Below are 23,283 nucleotides of genomic sequence, written 5' to 3' on the forward strand. Positions count from 1 at the left end.
AATGGAAGCCATATAACAGAATTTAAGAAGGAACTTTGTGCTAAGAAAATGTAGACAGTGGTTATAGGCATTTATGTAAGAAGGCTGTAAGTTAAAGGCAAGAGAGATGTAGCAATTAATAGGAGATATTTTTTCTGCCCTCATTAACAAATGTGTTTATTTACTACTCCTTACCTTTTAACTCATCCCCCCTGTATCCACTGCTACCTCTGCCAACCCTATATCTGTTACTGAATTCTGTCTACTCTTGTGGGGCCTCTTGAAAATATCCATTTCTTTCCATCTCTTTTGTCAAGCCCTTATCAGTTGTCTAAACTCTGACTTTCCAACTGATGTGTCAGTTTTCCTTGCTCTAAACCATCTCACGCATTTTTTTACAGATTAGCCATAAACAGCGTTCCCATAATAGCACTCTCATGTCAAAAAAAACAAAGCAATTTTCAAAAGCTCTCAACTGTCTCCAAGATTAGCAGTGGAATGAGTAGGAAAAGGGAGTGATTTTTAGTGTATGATTATTTCTGTGGTGTAAATACTCGCACCATGACAGATTTCAAGTTATGTGATGTCAACCAGTTCACAAAATTCCTGAAACTTTAACAGCTCTTGCAAGCCAATACAAGCCAGCTCCTATATATCACTGTCCATGATGCACTCTAAACACTGGCTTGGCATTCAGGGTTTCCTGAACAGACCAAGCTGTTTCTCCTTTCTGCCATCTGTGCTCCATTGCTCCCTCTGTCCAGAATATGCTTCCTGAATGCCCCTTTTCTATCTCCCACCTACATAGTCACTCGTCTTTCAACTCAGCTCAGGGGCCACCTTCAGAAAACGGTTCCTTACCCTCTGGAAAAACTGATCAGTCACTATTTTGTGCTGCTGTTTCTCTACAAAGATCCTGAAACATTCTTTGCATGGCCCCCGATGTTGGTTTCTCCCTACCAGATTGTAGGCCCCAAGAGATCCTGGGCTTTCACTTATCTCTGAATTCCAAGTATGAAGTGTATGGCCTGGCACACAGTAGATACGGAGAGTCATTTGTTGACATGTAAATGAATAAATAGTATGTGTCCAAGAGTGTTTACTACTATCTTACTGTTTTTCTCTGGGAAGACAGAATGGTGGCTAAGTGGCTGCACTCACACTAGGTCCTAAAGAGTGGGCGTTCCAGAAAGAGACAATTGTATTTATTTCCCTTTATTAGATAGTGGCTTGCTTTATACATGTTTTATTATTATTATTATTATTTTTTTTTTTTTTGAGACAGAGTCTCGCTTAGTCGCCCAGGCTGGAGTGCAGTGGCGCGATCTCGGCTCACTGCAAGCTCCGCCTCCCGGGTTCACGCCATTCTCCTGCCTCAGCCTCCCGAGTAGCTGGGACTACAGGCGCCCGCCGCCTTGCCCGGCTAATTTTTTGCATTTTTAGTAGAGACGGGGTTTCACAGTGTTAGCCAGGATGGTCTTGATCTCCTGACCTTGTGATCCGCCCGCCTCGGCCTCCCAAAGTGCTGGGATTACAGGCGTGAGCCACCGCGCCCGGCCACATGTTTTATTATTATACTGTGTCCTTTTGGAGTGGCTTGGAAGTATTTGCAAGAAGACTTAAAATACGACTATTAACCTGGGGCTAATAAAACTGTTTTTTGAGGAAATATTTCATTTAAAAAATCATACCTGGTGTACCTGGTGCTGAACTGTTGTTTTTAGAGACAAGGTCTGATCGTCACCCAGGCTGGAATGCAGTGTCATGATCATAACTCACTGCAGCCTGGAACTCTCGGGCTTGAGATCCTCTCATCTCAGCTTCCTGAGTAGCTGGGACTACAGGTTGGTGCCATGATGCCCAGCTAAGTTTTTGTAATTTTTGTTGAGATAGGATCTTGCTATGTGGCCTAGATTTGTCTTGAACTCCTGGCTTCAAGCAGTCCTCCTTCCTCAGCCTCCCAAAGCTCTGAGCCACCATGCCTGGCCCTGGTACTGAATTTTCTTTGACGTAATGTTCCATTTTGAAAAGCAGTGATATATTTGAACACACTTTGTGTTGCTAGGATTTTAGTAAACTTCACAGAGAGGTGATGTTTATTTCCCTGGAGAAAAAACTGTTTTTTCATTGTATAATTAGGGACTAATCACTTTTGCTTTGTAATACATAACTGAATTAGGTTGTTAAGAAAAACTCCAATGACATTATGGTGACTATTGGAAACATGATTCCATTTATTAAGCAAACCATAATATTGAACTGTTCCCCTTACCAGTATGAGGCAATTGTGATAGTGTTACTTTGTAACTGCTGCTGTCTACAGAATGCTCAGGGAAATTAAAGATAATTCAGAGACAAATGGTACTAACCCTTCTAACCTGTCGCTAAAGTGTAGAGGACTCTTTCCTGTATACACACACACACACACACACACACACACACACACGCACACAACCTCTGCCAACCACATACCTATCATTGAGTTCCGTCTACTCTTGTTGGGCCTCTTTGAAAACACTTCTTTCCATGTCTTTTATCAGGTTCTTATCAGTTGTCTAATATCTAGCTGTCTAACTCATTGCTTAGCTTTCACCAGTTGCTTTCCCTGCTCTAGATCATCTTGTGCATTTTTATATACAATACTTTCCTAATATCACTCATGTTCTTGGGTGTCTGTGGAGAGAGTGAGAGAGAGAGACAAAAAGAAAAAAAAAGGTTGGGTCAGCTCTAGGATAAAATCTAGTTCTCTTTTATGAAGGCTCAAAAGTTTTTTCCTCTTAGAATATGCTAAACATCAAATGTGATCTCTGAAACCATCCACAAGTGTGAGATATGCCAAGGTTTTTTGGGTTTTGCTAGCAATTGTGGGCAGAGATCCTGGTTGTCCTTCAACATTCTACTTTTCTGCCATATTATTAGAATTTTAGTTTGGCACATGATCACCCAGAATAGACTACTGTATTTCATCAATTCTTTATAAACCACTAAGAAATAATACCTAAGATAGGGAGTCTAATAGGTTACCAGTGCATAAATATGGGACACCAAGGTTTATACCTTCAGAGCAAGGATAAAGGAGAAATCCTCCATGAAGAAAGAGGGAGCAAAGCAACTTGCCTGCTCAACCTTGGCACTGGTTGGAAGGAGGGACTGCCAGTGAGAATTTGAATCACAAACCAGCACACATGTAGGCTTGTAATCTGAATTCACACAAATGGTATCATCCTGAAGAGCTCAAGCAGAAAATGTAATTAAAGTGAGGTTAGTATTGTCCCTAGTGACTGGCGGAAGCATATGCAAATCCTTTCTGGAATAACTCAACTTCAATTCAGGTGGACAATTTAGTATCTCAATTAAAAATATGTGATAGTGTGAAAAATAGAGATTACAGAATTGATGACTACAATATATCTCCCATCCTTGCAGCTCACACCCTCCCAGCTAGGGGTAGCCACGTGACTGAGTTTTGACTAATATAAAAGGAAGTACTGGCTGGGTGCGGTGTCTCACACCTGTAATCTCAGCACTTTGGGAGGCTGAGGCACGTGGATCACCTGAGGTCAGGAGTTCCAGACCAGCCTGGCCAAGATGGTAAAACCCCGTCTCTACTAAAAATACAAAAAGTAGCTGGGCATGGTGGCACGCTTGTGATCCCAGCTACTTAGGAGGCTGAGGCAAAAGAATCGCTTGAACCCGGGAGGCGGAGGTTGCAGTGAGCTGAGATTGCACCACTGCACTCCAACCTGGGTGACAAAGCTAGACGAGACCTTGTCTCAAAAAAAAAAAAAAAAAAAAAAAAAAAGGAAGTACTATGTGTGGTTGCTTTTGGGAAACTTCCCTTCTTGCAGCTGTAGCATTCTCTTTGCCTCTTCTTTCTATTTCTCTGTTCCATCCTGCTGCCTGGAAGCAGATGCTGCCGTTTACACCTAAACATAAGGGCTGCACATGGGGATGGTGGAGTAGTGGGCTGCAGAGGCTGATTCCTGGGGGTGTTGTAAAACAGAGACATATCAGCACTGGCCTGCACACTTTGAGACTTTCACAAGAAGCAAATAAAAAAACTGTTTAAGCCATAGTTACTTGGGTTTTCCTATTAATTATAGCTGAATCCTAGCGGATAAAGGACATAAAGATTATTAAGACATGTTTGTCCTCAAAAAATGGACAGCCACTCCAGGGACAGTTTCTATTCAATGTAGGGAGGGCTATAATAGGTGAATATACAAAGTGGGAGTCTAGGGAGAAATCATCTGGTAGAGGAGGGCAAAGAGAAATCTAGGAAGATGTTTTTAAAAATATGGAATCCTTGAACAGGATCTGGGTTTTAAAGGTTTACTTCAGAATTGAACATATTTTTTTAGTCTAGACCTTCCTTTAGGGAAAAAACTAAAGCTTTCAGGACTCAAAGACAAGTTACTGCTCACATGGCTAAATTGCGTTCCATATTTATTTGACAAATACTTATTGCAGGTTGGGTAGCTGTTGGAGATGCAGTAGGAAACTTTTTTTTTTTTTTTTTTTTTTTTTTGAGACAGAGTCTTGCTCTGTCACACAGGTTGGAATACAGTGACATGATAACAGCTTGCTGCAGCCTTGACCTCCTTGGCTCAGGCCATACTCCCATCTCAGCTTCCCAAGTAGCTAAGACTACAGGTGTGCACCACCAGCAGCAGCTAATTTTTAAATTATTTGTGGAGACTGGAGTCTCACTAAGTTGCCCAGGTTGGCCTCAAACTCCTGGCCTCAAGCCATCCTCGACTTCAGCCTCTCAAATTGCTGGGATTATAGGCATGGACCACCACGTCTGGCCCAACAGACTTTTAAAAATCACTGTATTCATGAAGTTTACCTTCTGGTTGTGGAAACAGACACTAAACAAATACAGACATTTCAATGGTAAGTGCTACAAAGGAAAGTGACAACAGCACAAGAGAATGGAACATGAAGGTAGGGGACACTTTTAGAATAAGATGATCCGAGAAGGCTCCTCTGAGGAAGTGACATTTAACCTGAAACCTTACTGATACAAAGAATCAAAACTATTTTAAAAATTCGGAAGTGGAGGTGGGGGAGAGAGGTTCTAGGCAAAGGGAGGAAATAAAAGCTGGATGGCTCTCCACCAGGAAACACTGGATGAAGAATGGAGAAGAATTGTAGGGCCCAAGATTAGAGAGATGAGTAGGGCCAGCTCATGTGAGCAAGCTTTTATGTATTAGCACACTTAGAATTAATATTCTGCTTGAGAAGTAACCTGATATTTGAAACAGAGTGAAAAAGAAAATACCTCCCACAGTATACTTCGTAACTTCTCATTTAGCCCAAGCTCTCAGGGAAGTAAAGTCCAGCTATGGCTGAGTTTCACATAATGCACTGCTTTGGAGTTTTTGTCTCATCTGGTAGAGTAAGATAAGTACCACATACTTTTTTTTTTTTTTTTTTTTTTTTTTTTTTTTGAGACGGAGTCTCTGTCGCCCAGGCTGGAGTGCAGTGGCCCGATCTCAGCTCACTGCAAGCTCCACCTCCCGGGTTTATGCCATTCTCCTGCCTCAGCCTCCGGAGTAGCTGGGACTACAGGCGCCCGCCACCTCGCCTGGCTAGTTTTTTGTATTTTTTAGTAGGGACGGGGTTTCACCGTGCTAGCCAGGATGGTCTCGATCTCCTGACCTTGTGATCCGCCCGTCTCGGCCTCCCAAAGTGCTGGGATTACAGGCTTGAGCCACCGCGCCCGGCCACAGTACCACATACTATTATAAGGCTATATAGCATAAAATGATGATGCATTTTCTCCGGTCATCGATAAGAAGATTTTTTAAAAAGTCAATTTCTTGGTTTAGAATTTGAAAGCAGTTTCAAACTTGGATAACACAATTCAGATCTTTTTCTTCTTCTTATTATTATTATTTTATTTATTTATTTATTGAGATAGGGTCTGGCTCTATCACACAGACTGGCACACAGTGGCACAATCTTGGCTCATTGCAACCTCTGCCTCCCAGGCCATCCTCCCACCTCAGCCTCCCAAGTAGCTGGGACTACAGGCATGCACCACCATGCCTGGCTAATTTTTGTAGAGAGGGGTTCTCACTTTGTTGCCCAGATTGGGAGATCTTTCTGTACTTGACTGTATGCTTTCCATTGATCTGCTGCTGTTTTCACTATTATTCCTTCTTTTGTGTGGGTATTTTCTTCTGATTTTTAGAATTTTACTTGTAAACATGCTACATACACATATAATTTGTGCCCTGTTTTTCCATTTACATATTATACTTTCCATATTAGTACATTGTCTGATATTTCTGCATAATACTCAATTCAGCTTATCTGCTGTTGTTTTTATCATATCCCTATTACAAACATGAGGCCCATTTCCCTTTTTTAAAAAAGGAAAGTTTGAGGTTACGGGTGGTGTTCTGATAAATAATATTTTGTCATTTGTTTTCATTGATAAGGAAACATTGTTTTGAATTCAGTGCCTCATGGGTGCACAATAATTTGAAGGAAAAAGCTGACAAGTTTGAAATGAAATTGATATTACATAATTTACATTAAAATGATACATCTTTTGTAAATTTGTAAGAAGAATAAAAAATAAATGAAAACCTGATTACCTTTCTTATTTGAAGTTTATTTGGGGGGTCAGAATTTGACTTGCTTCTGTATTATTTCACTTTTCAAAAGAATCCGCCAGGAGAGATTATAATTGCGTGGTCTTCAAATGAGAAATCAAGTCTTTCTTTATTCAAAAGAAAATGTTGGAAGCCCATTTAGAAATCATGTAATATTGAAGTTCCTATAGTGTTGGTTATAAATTCAACCTTGACATTTCTTAAAAAAATTTTTTTTTTTTTTTTGGAGATGGAGTCTCGCTCTGTCGCCCAGGCTGGAGTGCAGTGGCGCAATCTCGGCTCACTGCAAGCTCCGCCTCCCGGGTTCACGCCATTCTCCTGCCTCAGCCTCCCGAGTAGCTGGGACTACAGGCGCCCGCCCCTGCGCCGGCTAATTTTTTCTATTTTTAGTAGAGACGGGGTTTCACCATGGTCTCGATCTCCTGACCTTGTGATCCGCCCACCTCGGCCTCCCAAAGTGCTGGGATTACAGGCGTGAGCCACCACGCCCGGCCGACATTTCTTAAAATTGTACAAAGAAGTGGTAGAGTAGAAGTGGGAGTTCACTGGGGCTTGTAGATTTCGCAGGATGTTTTATTTCCCGGAGAACCAAACCTTAAGCACAGTGCACGCCACACCTGAGGGCGGATTCTCCCAGGCCGGCCCAAGTCAGGGCAGGGCTGGAGAACCAGGGGCTTGTTGCCCAGCGAACCGCCACAACAGAGAGCGGTCTGCGCTCCGGCGGGGCTGACCTGCCAGCGTCCAGCCTCGCGCCCTGGGCCTGTCTGGATCTGGGTCTGGGTCTGGACCTGCGCTCCGGGTCCGCGGAGGCGACCATGGACCTCGCCGGGCGCGCCCGGGGCCACGGGGCCACGGTAGGGGGGCTGCTGCTCGGGGCGGCTGCTGCCGCCAAGGGTCTCAGGGAGGACCTGAGGGGCGCGGACGCCCTGCCTTGGAGGGCCCTGTCCCGGATCCCGAAGCGGAAGGGGCTTGGAGAAGAGGACACGACAGTTGCCGGACACGAGCTCCGTGAGTCCCGGAAACGAGGTCTCAGAAAATCAGGTTGCGGGGCGGGCTGGGTCGAAGGGACTTAAAAAGGTACCCAGTGCAGCGCCTCCGGAAGCTGCGGGAGTGAAACTGGCGCGGCGACTCCGCCCTGGGACCCCGAGTCCCAGCCTCCACCGCTGCACCCCTTGTTGGCTGGTTTTCGGCTTTGGAATCCACTCCCACCATGTACTGTGGGTGGAAGGACAGTATTATTCTTCCGAATTAAGGAGGAGGCTTTTTAAAATAATGATTAAGTCCTTTTGCAAATAAGAGTTTCATGTGCTCTTATCTCCTATATCGTGACTCATGCGCCGATTTATTGTCTGACTTTAAATAAATCACTTATCTTTCTGCGCTTAAGTTTTAAAGCATGGAGTGGATCATCTATGCCTTGGGAATAATGTGCAGTATAAACTAAGGCAGCTGTTAAGCAGTTCAAAAGCTGAAAGCGAGTCAAGTCTCTCCCCGGCACCCTCCACTCCCCACCCGCCTCCGACCCCGGCCCCCCCGCAAGCAGGGTCTTGTTGCTCTGTTGCACAGGCTGGAATGTAGTAGTGCAATCACAGACCTCCTCAGGCTCAGGTGATCCTCCCACCTCAGCCTTCCCACTACTCAAGTCTCTCTTTTTTTTTTTTTTTTTTTTTTTTTTGAGACGGAGTCTGGCTCTGTCCCCAGGCTGCAGTGCAGTGGCCGGATCTCAGCTCACTGCAAGCTCCGCCTCCCGGGTTTAGGCCATTCTCTTGCCTCAGCCTCCGGAGTAGCTGGGACTACAGGAGCCCGCCACCTCGCCCGGCTAGTTTTTTGTATTTTTTAGTAGAGATGGGGTTTCACCGTGTTAGCCAGGATGGTCTCGATCTCCTGACCTCGTGATCCGCCCGTCTCGGCCTCCCAAAGTGCTGGGATTACAGGCTTGAGCCACCGCGCCCGGCCCAGTACTCAAGTCTCTTAACGGGGCACACCATCCAAGCCTACTGGCTAGGACGGCCTTATTTCCTAAATTAGGCTTGGAAGCTGTACACCAGTTCCTCAATATAGTGTTCATTCAGTCATTCCGGAAATATTTTCAAGGGCTTAACTATTTTCTAGGCATGTTCTAGATGTAGGGATGGAGAGAACAAGACAACCCCTATTCTGGTGGAACATTCTGTTGTGGTAGAGGGGTGATAGACAATAAAGTAAGTAAGCAAATAAATGAATAAGATAATTTAAGGTAAGTGCAGTGAAGGCCATGAGACAGGGTGATGTGGTTGGAGTCAGGCTGCCTAGGACAATTCTATCACTTATAAAGCATGAACAAGTGGTATAACTTTTGAAAATCTCAGTTTCTTCATCTGTAAGATGGAGGAATCATGCCTACATCAACAGGTTATTTGTTTTATATAAACCCTGGGGCATTCCAATAGTTGGAGATCAAGCAAAGGAAAAAGAGCAGGTAGAAAAGACTAGAAAGCAACAGTTGGCTTACCAGACCTCTAGAGAAGAACATGTTACAAGGGGTGTGTGTTCCTCTGTGTCACAGTTGCCAAGAGCTCAATGCACTTGAACAGGGTATGATGACTGGGTTTTGGCAAGACGGAGTGACCTCAACAAGAGCAGTTTCAGTAGAGGGGTGGGAAAGATGTCTGATTAGCATGGGTTGAGACAAGACTGAGATGAAGAAATGGAGACAGCAATTATAGAATACTTAAGTTTGGGGTAATGGAAAGTTGAAAAATGCAGCAGCAGTTGGAAAGGAAGCTGGGGTCAAAGGAGGGTTTTTTACACTTAGGGTATTATGACATCTCCGTATTTTTTGAAGGAAGTGATCCACTGGAGAGAGATTAAGTGATCTAGAGGAAAGAAGACATAATTTCCAAGAGACTGACATATGAAACACTTGAAAAGATAAAAAGGGGATGGGGTCCAGAGCCCAGGTGTAGAAGTTGGCCTTTCCTAGGTACAGGGATGCTTCATCCTGTATATACAAATGAAGGTAGATTGGTAGATTCACCTAGGTGGGAAGATGTGGGAATTCGTGTCCTACTACTTCTGTTTTCACTATGAGGCAACGGTATTGACTGAGAATTAGGTGATGGTAGTGGGAGGAAGTAAATTAGGTAGATTAGTAAATTCAGATATTTGAGGAGAAAGGAAAGGATATGACATATTGAAGAAGGGAAGACTAGGGAAATGTAGAGGCTAGCTAGTCGTGCTGAGATTAGTGGGGAAGAATTTAAGAGACCTGTTAGCATGTGTATCAATCAGGACAAAGTAAGCTTTTCCTGCAGCAATAAATGACTCCTACGTCTGAGTGACTGGACATAAAAACAATCTATTTCTGGCTGGGTGTGGTGGCTCACACCTATAATCCCAGCATTTTGGGAGGTCCAGGTGAGAGGATCATTTGAGGACAGGAGTTCAAGACCAGCCTGGAAAATGTAACAAGACCCCGTCTTTAAAAGAAAAATCTATTTCTTGCTCGTGTAGCATGTCCAAAATAGGTTGGCGAGGGTCTCTCAGGAACCCAGGTGTCAAGGACCATAAAGGGGTTGAGATTTTACCCTACTTATAATCTCACAAGTTAGCTTACTAGGTGATAGAGATGCTGGCAGAAGACACTTTTGGATCAGAGATGATGGATTTCATTACTCACAGCAGTAGCAGTAGCCAGAGTGTTAGTATTTGTGTCAGTTCTCCAAGCCCCAATTCCCACAGGGAGATATAAAGATGCCAAATGACACCTGCACACACAGTGGGTTGTGTTACAGAAAAATCCTGCACTTAGGGAACCCAAATCGTTTGTAATAGTCAGTAAGCATGCCTTACCATTGCTTTCTTCCAAGGCTGCAAGCAAACCTGCCCTTTGCTCCAGAGGAAAAATATCTCTATTTGTCAAGGCTTTTCACTATACAAACATCCTTGAAAAGATAGTAAAGAGCAAAGCCAGTCAATGCTTTTGCTTGTAAGATGTGCAGAAATGTGAGAGACCCGGAGAGAATTATCTCCCAATACCAAGTTGATGGAGGTACCACCATCTTGTGACCCCTTCATTTAAACCCATGGCTTCCAGTGTTGCTAAGGCAGGGAAAAGAGACCTAGAGGGTGACACAGGCTTTTCACTGACTCAGCCCCAAAGTGACATGCCATCACTTCTGCTTTCAGTCCATTGGATACACCTCATCTAGCTGTATCCAGGCTGGGATATGGGCTTACACATGTGACCAGGTAGAAGAGAAAAAGCAGATATTGATGAACACTAGCAATGTTTACCACAGCATGGTTGTGTGTTTTTCTCCAGTACCGTTTAGCTGTTCAGGTACAGAAACAAAGCAAGTAGCAGTTGGATTTAATCTCAGAATTAGGATTCTGACCAACTAGTCTAATGGAGGAAAAGAATGGTGAGGGAGGTGTTTGCATAGAAGTGATTTCATAGGTGGACCATATGCTATGGTCTGAATGTGTGAAATACATTTCTGTTTTTTAAAAAATTACTCAGTGTCAGGTAATTTGTTACAGCAGCAAAAACAAACTGGCACCATGGAATCTAAACATGGTAAGGAGGGAAGTAAGGGCACAGAAATGAAGAATATGAGAAAGGGTTAGAACTGTGGACTGGAGGACTTCATAAGATTGCAGAATTTCTGGACTTGGAGAACTAGAGCAGCTGAGCTGAATGGATGAGAAGTTGTGGTCAAAGAATAGGATTCTGGAAGTCAAGATTTCAGAGGTAGTGCAGTTTGAGTGATGATTAATTCAGGAATGTGTCTCTGAAATTTGATGACTGAGGTCAGATCTGCGGAAGATTATTAGAGGGAACTAAGAGGCCAAGGTGTTGGATTAATCATCTGTGAGGAGGTTGAAGTCACCTAGAATGGTGACAAGAGTAGGGGTAGGAAGGAAGAGAAGGATCCAGGTAACAGAAAGAATGAACATGTGAATCTGTATGAGTCTGCTCAGGCTGCCACGACAAAGTACAGCAGACTGGATGGCTCAAACCACAGATGCTTATTTTCTCACAGCTCTGGAGGCTACTAGTGCAACATCAAGATGTTGGAAAAGTTGGATTCTTCTTAGGCCTCTTTCCTTGGCTTATAGATGGTCACCTTCTCCCTGCCTTCACCTGGTTTTCCGTGTGTGTGTGTGTGTGTGTGTGTGTGTGTGTGTGTGTGTGTGTGTATGTGTGTCCGTCCTAATCTCTCTTCTTTTAGGGACACCAATCATATCAGATTGGAGCCCATTCATATGACCTCATTTTACCTTCATTACCTCTTTAAAGGCCCTGTCTCCAAATATAGTCAACATTCTGAGGTACTTGGGGTTAGGAGTTCAACATATGAATTTTGGAGAGACACAATTCAGCCCATAACAATATTTCCCAAGAAGATACTCCTTGGTTGGTCCTTGATTGGACTTGGCAGTATCCTTAAGGGTCTTTGCTTCGGCAAAAACTTGGGGAACATTGAATGTCATGATAGTATCATTTAAAAACAAGCAAACGCTTAGGAAACTATTCAGCAACACACATACAGAAACCTCTCTTACAGGTCCTTTCTGTTTGGAGATGGTCTGTTATTGACTCCAACTTAACCTCAATTCTGGTCTTATCCCTTCGTGTTGGGCTGTCCTCTGAGAGCCCTCTACTCCCCTACATAACAAAAAAACTCAATAAACCCTGGAATCTTCTCTATGACAGTTAATAAAGCTTACCATATGAATGTGTATATGTATGTGAAATATGACATTTATAATAGATGTCAATCTACTTCTCCGTGTTTTTATATCAATGAGAATAAAACATTTTCATCCCCTTTACCTTTGTGTCTGTATGTGTGATAGGCTGCATTTTGAAATTTTCTTCATGCAGGCCTGGCGTCTGTATAGAGTTCTGAAGACAACAGTTTTATCTCTGTAAGCTGTAGGAGCATTTGGACTCCTCCCTGCCTAATCTTGTACAAGGTTTTTTACAAACAATGTCCCCTGGGAAGTCTACCGCCTTCTGACCTTCTAAGCCAGATACCACATTACTGACTTCAGGGTGGTCCTCATGAATAATGTTTTGTTTGGGGCCAGGAACATTTTTAAGGGTGTGAAAACCCTTGCAGCATGAGGAGAAAATTGAATCTTGATACTACCGTTTTATAAGATATTGAAGCAAAGTTTCTGTGTCCCTAATAAAAATAGCGAAATGTGAAAGACTCAAGGCTGTTGTTTCGTTTCAAGGCTGTTGTTACAAGGTTTGCCCTATAAATATGCTTTCTCTTTGGCCTCCTTAAATTCCCTTAGTTCATGCTTGCCTTGCTTTCTTTCAGTACTGCCAAATGAGAGAAGCTTTCAGAATGCTGCTAAAAGCAATAATTTGGATCTTATGGAGAAGCTGTCTGAAAACAAGGTTAACATTAATGCTGTGAACAATGTGAGTAGAAGTCATAAATATGACAAGTGACTACTCCAGTAATGGCTTGGGTTTACACAGGACATCTGAAATAATAATAAAAGTAAAAATCATGGTGCTAGCTGAGATAAGGGAGCGCTCCTTTGTTGGTAATCCCAGGGTGTTTAAGCTAAACGGTGGAGTCAAACAGTGGAAGAGGCTCTGTGCGTTTTAATTCCTCTTCCAAGAAGGGCAGTGCACCGAATCTTCATGCGTATCTATTCAGAGTCTGTGGGTGGGCAGTAAAGCCAGCTGTCGGGGTTATAGGCCTGGACCTGGTCCTGGATTGTCGCCTGCGGATCAGCTTGGCCTCACACATTCTGGAAAGGCAGAACATTTTTTGCTACACAGTCTGGGTTGTTTTCTTGCCAATGATGTCCTGTGTGGTTCTGTTTTTACAAATTTAAAAATCTAAAGAGGCATATGGATTTTCATTGTACTGGTTTTGAAATGTAGTGTGTCTGCCTCTTGGGCAATGAGGCCTTATCTAAAACCTGGCTCTTACTTGTTCTTTAAGTCCCTGGGTTTTAGCAGAGGGAAAGTCCACTGCCATAAATTTGGATTCTCTACTGCTTGCTTTTGTGAGGATTTCCTGATAGTCCTTTGAGGCCAGGTTTATCAAAGTGAAGGTTGGAGGCTGTGTCAATTGCTTAGGACAATTTGTGGAGTGGTTCCAGGTGGGTGTGGCACCCACCTGGGTGGTGGGTAATTGTATTTAATGGTAAATTTAATGGTAAATGATTTGCTATTTAATGGTAAATGAAGCATAAGCTTCAGGGCCCTTGCTTGTACAGGCCCCTTGTAAGGCACTGAGAGGGCTCTGGTAATATATTCCTATGACTATATGATTTTATAAAATCTGAAAAATTATAAGGCATTTTAACTGCAATTATTTAAGCTTTCTGACTCTGGCTTTAACGAAGACTCCCTAAATAGTCTAAACTCAGGTTTCACAAAACCTATATCTATCGCAGGCAGTAAGGTCCTAGAAACTGAAGCTGCAGAATCTGAAATCATGTACCAGATGCAGTGGAAGATGTTGTGCATGTGTGTCGGGAGCCTTTGTGCTTATGTGTGGGGATAAGTGTGGGGATTGATATGTCTATGTGTATAATGTGTGTGTGTGATGTGTTATGAGTGTATATAGTGTTCATGTTCCATAGATATCCTAGAATAGGAAAGCAGCAAAATTTTGTAGCGTAACAATTTTAGGGACAAAAAGAAAAAAAAGGAATCAAGAAAGGAAGGAAAGGCAGAAAGGAAAAAAGATGGAAAGGAAGGAAAAGAAAAGAAGTAAGCAAGTCTCTTTGAAGGGGATATTTGCATAGTTTCAAAAATATTTATGGATAGGTATCTTTGAAGATTATTTTGACCATGAAAGGTTAATTGTGGGAGTAAGTGAAGCAATAATCACTTTTCCAAGTAGCAGGAAATAGATTATCTAGTATACTGTTTAAACCATTTAACATTTTTCCATATTCAACTTTCTGTTTTGTTTTAAACTTTTTTTTAATATTAAAGTACTTGGAGAGATAGTACAATCGAATACACTTTAACTTACAGCGTGGCAAGTTATTATAAATTCCTAATGAACTGTATTATGCTTTCTCATGACATCTGTTTGCTGTTTACAGCAAATCGTTGACATGGTTACTTGGAGAGTTCCTTAAAACCAGTGACGATGGAGCTTTTTAAAATATAAGTAATTTTATTGAATTATCTTGGGTGAAATTTTGGCTTACATCCTTATTCACAAGTAAAGTTAATAGTGGAGCTTATAAGCCCATATTTGACATAGTAGAGCAAAGCTCCAGATTTCAGACAAAGTCATAATAACTCATGGGGTTTTTTGTTTTGTTTTGTTTTGTTTTGAGACGGAGTCTTGCGCTCTTGCCCAGGCTGGAGTGCAGTGGCGCAATCTCAGCTCACTGCAACCTCTACCTCCTGAGTTCAAGCAATTCTCCTGCCTCAGCCTCCTTAGTAGCAGGGATTACAGACGCACGCCACCATGCCTGGCTAATTTTTGTATTTTTAGTAGTTACAGGGTTTCACCATGTTGGCCAGGCTGGTCTCAAACTCCTGACCTCAGGTGATCTACCCACCTTGGCCTCCTAAAGTGCTAGGATTACAGGCATGAGCCACCGTGCCCAGCCATAACTCATGTTTTGTCGAACTTATTTTATCACTGGTTTAGCTATTGTGAAAGTTTTCAGAATCAAAATGGGGTCACCGATATTAAGAAAACCTTGACAAATAGAGCTGGGGAAGGCCATGAAGACAGGGTTCTCATGCTTGTATACTTGATAACAAAAACTATCACAAAAGACTGCAAAACCCACAACCTCACACAAAGGCCATCACAACCTTACACAGAAAATACTTCTGCAAGGACATCTGCCCAGAAACTGCCTGTCTAATCTAAGACTGGTGTCAGCTTGTTGTTGAACTTTGCAGCAAAGGATAATTATTTCAAAACAGTTATGTAATCCTCCTCATTTTTTTTCCTTTAAAAACCTTTGTCTTCTTTTACTTCCCTAAATACACACATAGTTTACTATGACATGCATATTCCCGTTGCAATGCTTTATTCCCAAATAAATATCTTTTCTTTTTTTTTTTTTTTTTTTTTTTTTTTTTTTTTTTTTTTTGAGACGGAGTCTCGCTACCGCCCAGGCTGGAGTGCAGTGGCCGGATCTCAGCTCACTGCAAGCTCCGCCTCCCGGGTTTACGCCATTCTCCTGCCTCAGCCTCCCGAGCAGTTGGGACTACAGGCGCCCACCACCTCGCCCGGCTAGTTTTTTGTATTTTTTTAGTAGAGACGGGGTTTCACCGTGTTAGCCAGGATGGTCTCGATCTCCTGACCTCGTGATCCGCCCGTCTCGGCCTCCCAAAGTGCTGGGACTACAGGCTTGAGCCACCGCGCCCGGCCAATAAATATCTTTTCTTTTGAAAGTCTCTCTTATTATTTAGGTTGACACTACCAAGAAAATCAAATATTTAAACAGTTCTCATTTTTTTCTTATTTATGTGTAACAAAGAATAGTAAAGCCATGCCCAGACATCTTCTTTGGAAGCAAAAACAGTGTCTAGAATATGGGAATTATGACTCATATCACTTCCAAGCAAAACTTTCATTGTCTGAAATGTATTAGACTCTCTCTGGGTATCCCAGGAGCACCACATGGACTGTCCTTTGGAGCAAGATGGTCATAGCTTTTCCTCTGCCTTTCTGTCTTTCCTTCCTCTTTTCTTCGCTCTTTTATCCCTTCCTCCCTTCCTTCTTCCTTTCAGAAGGAATTTATTTGCTTCAGTAAAGTTTACAGTCCAAAAACTTAGAGAAGAATGAACATGAGTGGATTGAATACCTAGGAAAATTTCCGCTATGCATTATTAGGATATTCTAAGCAGAAAAATTTACCGTTATTAATGATTATATAAGGGGGAAATCCAACTTTTACTTTCTAAACAAAACCCATTATGTTGCCACAACATAATGCTACAATACAATATAAGTTGAAACAAGAATTTCAGCTCGAGGCGTGTCCTTCAGTGGATTGCCAAATTCTCTGCTGTTATCTCATAATGAAGGCAGAATTCGGCTGGACACAATTCTCACAACTTTCAAAGGTAAAGGCAAAGAGTGGAGCCAAACAATCAAAATAGAAACACCTAATAGAAAACTATGGCCATTCAAGAAACAGGAAACCTAAAAGCACTAAATAATGATCAGTGACTAAAAACATAAATTATGCTTCCTCAGATGAACCGCACAGCCCTGCATTTTGCAGTGGGGAGAAATCATTTATCTGCAGTGGATTTCTTGCTTAAACACAAGGCCAGGGTGGATGTTGCTGATAAGGTAAGCTCATCTTGAGTAGAACAAATTGGAGCATAACCAATGTACAGGGAGAATCTGATCACTCCAGACATCTTTTCTTCACATACATGCAAAATATTTTAATTGGCAGTGTTTGTTCTGGAAACGTCTCTTCAGAGAATATACATATATGTGCTCTTTGTATTTGGGGACTAAATTGTTTCCCTTTTACCTATGGGACCTGGGTTTTTGCTTATTTTCTCATATTGACTTTATGACCAATAGCATGCATTTGTAAAAGCAAGATCATTGTCCAGAGTAGAATCTGGGATGTGGAAGACAGAAGCTAACTGGCCCCAGAGACATTAAATATTGACTTTGCTCTATGAACTCTGATACTAAATAGGCTTATTAAACAGCTCAGGGGTGAGCCCAGGAGCACACACACAACTTTATGCCATCCCTTTCTCAGGCTCCATCTTCTCCATGATCAACTCCCCTACATTTTCCAGCTCCCCACCCTCTTTTCCTGGTCCTCTGACTGGAAAGCCAAGGCTGTGGTCTCCCGGCCCTGCTGTGTACTTTCCACAAATAGGTCTGCCTCCAGGACCAAGTGGGGGAGGGTAACAAGAGAACATTTGGATTCTTCCTCCACCGTGCTTTATGACCACAGTTCCTCTGGCCAGAGAGAAAGATTCCCCTATGTCGGACTTTAAGGTGCTTGCCCGGCCACTGCTGCTACCCTTACCACTGTCAAGTTGTAGCTTTGGGAGTGGGGCTTGGCTTGCGGGGAGGGGGCAGGGCCTGTAGAGAAAAATGAAGCAGAGAATTTCCCCTGCCTTCTCTGTTCTATAGGGGCTCCCTTCTCCTCCTTAGACCAGAATGAGAGAGCTTCTGTTGGAAATCTTTCTGACTGTGCCCAGGGCACAGTTCCATGATTTGCACTGCCTCAAGTCCAAGTTGGAAGGTATGGGAGGAAAAGAAAAATCTGGAAAGTCACAGCAGGATTGTCCTTACTTTGAGTTCTGATTTTTTTTTCCCGAATCCACCTGATACCATTTACAGAGTCCTCAGCTGTTCCATGCATTCTTTGTTTTTACTTTTTAATTTAAAATGTGTGTGGGTATATAGTAGGTGTACGTTCCATGCATTCTTTCCAGAGATTTTATTTGTTTTGGTGGGAGAGACAGAGTGGACTGTGCTTACTTCGTTTTAACCAGAACCATAACCCCAAATCTTTACTATAGCAAAGTAGAGGGAATCATACAGCGAACATCTATGTATCCATTGCCAGATTAGATTGCATCTTTTCTTTTAAACAGCATATCTGAGGATTGCCATGTTTCTAATATATTAAATATAGATCTGGTTTGTGTCAGAGTGCAAATCAATTATGTAGGGAAAAGAAAGAAAGATCAGACTGTTACTGTGTCTACATAGAAAGAAGTAGACATAAGAGACTCCATTTTGTTCTGTATTTGAGATGCTGTTAATCTGTGACCCTACCCCCAACCTTGTCCTTGCAAGAGTCATGTGCTGTGGTGACTCAAGGTTTAATGGATTTTGGGCTGTGCTTTGGTAAACAAGTGCCTGAAGGCAGCTTGCTGGTTCAAAGTCATCACCATTCTCTTAATCTCAAGTACCCAGGGACACATACACTGCCAAAGGTCACAGGTACCTCTGCCTAGGAAAACTAGGTATTGTCCAAGGTTTCTCCCCATGTGATGGTCTGAAATATGGCCTCGTGGGAAGGGAAAGACCTGATCGTCCCCCAGCCTGACACCCGTGGGGGGTCTGTGCTGAGGAGGACTAGTACTAGAGGAAAGAAGGCCTCTTGGCGGTTGTTGGCAGTTGAGATAGAGAAAAGCATCTGTCTCCTGCCCGTCCCTGGGCAATGGAACATCTCGGTGTAAAACCCGATTGTATGCTCTGTTTCCTGAGAAAGGAGAAAACTGCCTTAGGGCGAAAGGCGGGACTTGCTAGCGCAATGCTGCTCTTTATGCACTAAAAAGGTTTATGGAGATGTTTACATATGCATATCAAGGCACAGCACTTTTCCTTAAACTTATTCATGTCACAGAGATCTTTATTCATATGTCTTACTGCTGACTTTCTCCCTACAATAATCCTATTATCCTGCCACCTCCTTTTCTTTAAGATGGTAAAGATAATTATCAATAAATACTAAGGGAACTCAGAGACCAGTGCCAGCGTCGGTCCTTGGTATGCTGAGCTCCGGTCCTCTGGGCCCACTTTTTCTTTCTCTATGCTTCGTCTCTGTGTCTCATTTCTTTTCTCAAGTCTCTCATTCCATCATTTCTTTTCTCAAGTCTCTCGTTCCACCTAACAAGAAACGCCCACAGGTGTGGAGGGGTAGGCCACCCCTTCAAATTATTCCTGAAATGATGGAGAGATATTTCACCAACTTGTTCTCCTTGAGGTTTTTCTAAACATATGTTTGCATTACCTTGTCTCTGAAGCATGACTGTTTCTCTTAACTTTGCTTGAAGATTGAAATAATGTCAGGTGGGAAATAGAGTAATTCCTGATGTGTCTCTTTTTCCTGCTTTGAAGGTTTCACTAAGTTAAATATGTTTATAACTGATTAAATCATCTACAGTGGCATTACTCCATAACTAGTCAAATGTTTTTCATAATTCAAGCAAGGTCACTTTTGACCCAATCTGGCAGCTTCTTTATCTGAATGATGAGCCTTGAGTTTGACCTCTTCTAAGTTCTAACACCATTTGCAAAGAGCTAACAGTTGATCCCCTTCACCCTCAATATTTGTTCAGTGGCTGTTGTGCGTATGTCTCAGTGTCAACTACTGAGGATTCAACTAGACAGAAGTCCTTGCTATTTAAAGTGTGGTGCCAGGACTTGAAGCATGTACATCACCTGCAAGCTTGTTAGAAATGCAAGATCTTAGGCCCCACCCCAGGCCTGAATCAGAATCCGCATTAAAAAAAAATTCCCAGGTGATTGTTTTCGGGAAGCACTGGTATGAGATAGAGTCATGGCTTTGCAGGGCCTACAATCTCTCTGGGGAGCAAGGACAGAGACTGTACTAGCTGAGTGCCATTCAAGGCACTGCATGCTAGGGACCAAAGTGAGCAGCACCCCCAAGTCCTGGGAATAGGCAGACTGGATAAATGGAGGGCCTTACTCCAGACAGGAGTAAAGAATCCCAGGTGGGTGCAAGTGGTGCTCAGAGGATAAAAACATCTGCTCACAGAGCTTCTTATCTCTGGGAAGCTCCTAACATAGAATTGTTCCCCAAAGGAAATTATTGACCTCACCTATGACGAGACTGGCAATGAGGACAGGTTGTCAGTGACTGTTGGGCAATGTACACTTCACAGAGCTTCATGAGTCACCTGTGAGTGTGATTTGTGACACATGGTCTTAAGTAGTCTCAGGCATGCCAGTTTCACACCAGAAGAATTTGTTTTATGGAGGTTCTTCTCAGGGAGTTTACATCTGTGAGCCGTGATTCATTACCTCTGAGGAACAATGGCTCCATTCTGAATTTGTGGTTTTAGAGACTTAGGTTGTTTGCAGCTTGAATTCCCAGCTTTTAGATTTTATGATTGGAGCTTGGAATTTTAAAATATAGGCTGCTTTGAAATTAGGAATTACCTCTTAGGGAAAAAATAGGTCTCCTGTCAAAGAGTGATTTGTCACCTGTCTCAAATATTTCTGGCTTTTTTTTTTTTTTTTGAGAGGGAGTTTCATTCCTGTTGCTCAGGCTAGAGTGCGATGGTGCAATCTTGGCTTACCGCAACCTCCACCTCCCAGGTTCAAGCGATCCTCCCGAGTAGCTGGGATTACAGGCATGCACCACCATGCCTAGCTAATTTTGTATTTTTAGTAGAGATGGGGTTTCTCCATGTTGGTCAGGCTGGTCTCGATCTCCTGACCGCAGGTCATCTGACTGCCTCGGCCTCCCAAAGTGCTGGGATTACAGGCATGAGCCACCGCACCTGGCCTTCTGGTCTCTTTTATATTTGAAAGCAGATTTAGTATTACTAAACATAGAGCATTGACTTGTAGGGAAGTCCAAATTAAGAGGTGGAATTGTGTTTAGGGAACATGCTTTAAAGAACCTCAAGTAGTCAGTCATTGTACATCATTTCTTTTTGGGACAAGGAGTCCAGAAATGAAGAGTCTTCTTCATGCTGGAATTGTAAACCTACAAATGGACTAACTCACCCTCTAGAGTGACAGCTGAAATATAAATTTGATAGGATATGCACATTAAGAGCAGGGTTTCTCAACAGTGGTGCTTTTGACATTTGGGGCCAGATAGTTCTTTGTGGTTGGGGCTGCCCTGTGTATTGCAGGATGTTTAGCAGCATCCCTGGCCTCTATCTACTAGGTGCCAATATTAACCTCCCCCCACCCACAGCATGACAGTAAAAAATGTCTCCATACATTTTTCCAAATGTTTCCTGGGGGCAAAATCACCCCCAGTTGAGAATCACCAGTTTAGAGTTATGCCTCAATAATTTGGGACTTGCTGTTTTACTCTCCCAATGTGAATTCTACTGAGAATAAGAGAATACATTAATGCAACTTGGGGGCAGCCAAAATAAATGCCAAAAGGCTTATGCACTTCACAAGTAGAAGTGTGCTGCAGGCCCTCATTCCTTACGCATTTACTCATACTGTGTACATCTGACAAACAGTTTCCAGATCACAAACACAACTGATTAGAAGAGGGAAATAAAATGTAGTGTGAGAGCTTACTTTGGGCAGGCACTTGTACTGAGGAAATGGATTACTTTTTCGTGGGGCTAAAGGAAACAGAAAAGCACACTTGAGTTTGCAGATAAGGAAGCTGAAGCTGACAGTTAGAATTAAGTTCACCAAGATCCCCATACTTGAAAGTGATAGAAAGTGACCAGAATTTGAGATTAGTTCTGCTTGATCCTGAAGATCAGGCTCATAGTGTCTGCCCTATGCTGCTTCTCTAACTTAGGGCCTGGCGTGCAGATGCATGTTTTTGCTTATGTCCCTCGAATCTCACCTCCCTAAAATAGCCAATGTTAACTGCTGGCTACGCTTCCTTCCACACTTTTCTCCCTGCTTATTTGGTAGACAAGTCAGCATACAACTGCCCACAGCATCCCTACGGGTCAGTAAATCCTGGTCTCTTTCAGTCTGACAACTTTGTGCACATGTGTTTGCACACAGACAAATCGAAATAATTTTGTATAAATAAAATATTTTAAGTAGCATCTATATAAATGAGATGCTTTTTATAACTTGTGTTTCTTTTACCTGTGTGTTCCCTCTCCTCCTCTGGTAACTATACTTAACAATCTGAGATATATATGTTTATTTCTGTACTTTTCTCCTGCTCACATAGACATATCTATATTAATCAATCTACCTACCTACCCACCAACGCACCTATAGATGGATATAGATATGTACATATACATGTATGGGGTTTTCTTAATCACTCCTTTTTAACAAATGGGATTATATCATATTTATTCTCAATCTTATTTTCCATATTTAGCAAAACTCATGGAAATCTTTCCAAGTTAATTGTTGTAGCACTAATTCATTATTTTTAATGCTTGCATTATATAGTCTGACTATTCCATAACTTATTCAGCATTCCCATGTTGATAGGCCTTTACCTTGTACCCAGTTTTTAGTATTGCACTTAATATCCTTATATATATAGCATTAGGTAATGACATTTTTATTTTTATGGGATAGATTCCCAGGAGTGGGATTGCTGGTTGTATTTTCAATTCTAATAGATATTGCCAGATACTTAAACAATAATCATTTCCATTTCCTTTCTTTGTCCATTTTTCTGAGTTTGTCTTTTTCTTCTCCATAGGTAAGTGTGCTTCATGGATTAGAGAATAACCATTTATCTTTATTAAAGATACATCTTAAAAAATCTGTCATTTTTAATTGACTTTGTTTATTATCTGTCTGTTCTCACTCTGAATTAAGAGACTGTACATTATAGTCTGGATTTTATTCTAATATGTTTATTGTTTGTGTGCTATTTTGTGAGTGTGGTATGATACAGCTTTTCATTTTATTTTCTTCCAGATGGAGAACCACTTGTGCCTGCACCACTTATTAAGTATACCCTTTTTTCCCCATAGAACCGAAATATCACTTTTGCTGCGTATTAAATTCTCTATTTCTTAGTTTTCAACAATCTAGTATTAATTTGGCCTTTGTTGATGAGGCAGTATATGCTGTGGCTCATCAGAGTGATAGATTCTCTTTTTCTGTCTTCTTGGGGAAGCATGGCTTGACAGTAATTCACCTTGCAGCCTGGTCTGGGAGCCTTGAGGTCATGCTCATGCTGGTTAAAGCTGGAGCAGATCAGAGAGCCAAGAATCAGGTAGGTATGTGGGTCACACCTGGACAAAAGCTCTTACCTCACC

The 23,283-nt window shown here is 42.3% G+C and overlaps 1 protein-coding gene across 14 annotated transcripts in view; it reads left to right on the forward strand.

Annotated features, from left to right (window-relative positions):
• The first annotated feature begins 7,305 nt into the window (after positions 1-7,305).
• The window catches only part of ANKDD1B (ankyrin repeat and death domain containing 1B), a 53,607-nt gene continuing 37,629 nt past the window's right edge, over positions 7,306-23,283 (forward strand). For 8 of the 14 annotated variants that reach the window (XM_005557188.4, XM_045393882.2, XM_045393877.2 and 5 more), the window contains exons 1-4: positions 7,306-7,613; positions 12,920-13,023; positions 16,802-16,900; positions 23,142-23,240. In XM_005557188.4, coding sequence (XP_005557245.1) covers positions 7,421-7,613; positions 12,920-13,023; positions 16,802-16,900; positions 23,142-23,240 — 495 coding nt within the window. In that variant the 5' untranslated portion in view covers positions 7,306-7,420. The remainder of the gene's footprint in view (positions 7,614-12,919; positions 13,024-16,801; positions 16,901-23,141; positions 23,241-23,283) is intronic. The other 6 variants (XM_045393879.2, XM_073993642.1, XM_045393886.2 and 3 more) reach the window with 5 other exon arrangements.

The sequence above is a fragment of the Macaca fascicularis genome, chromosome 6 (genome assembly GCF_037993035.2).
Source record: "Macaca fascicularis isolate 582-1 chromosome 6, T2T-MFA8v1.1".
NCBI classification, from domain to species: domain Eukaryota; kingdom Metazoa; phylum Chordata; class Mammalia; order Primates; family Cercopithecidae; genus Macaca; species Macaca fascicularis.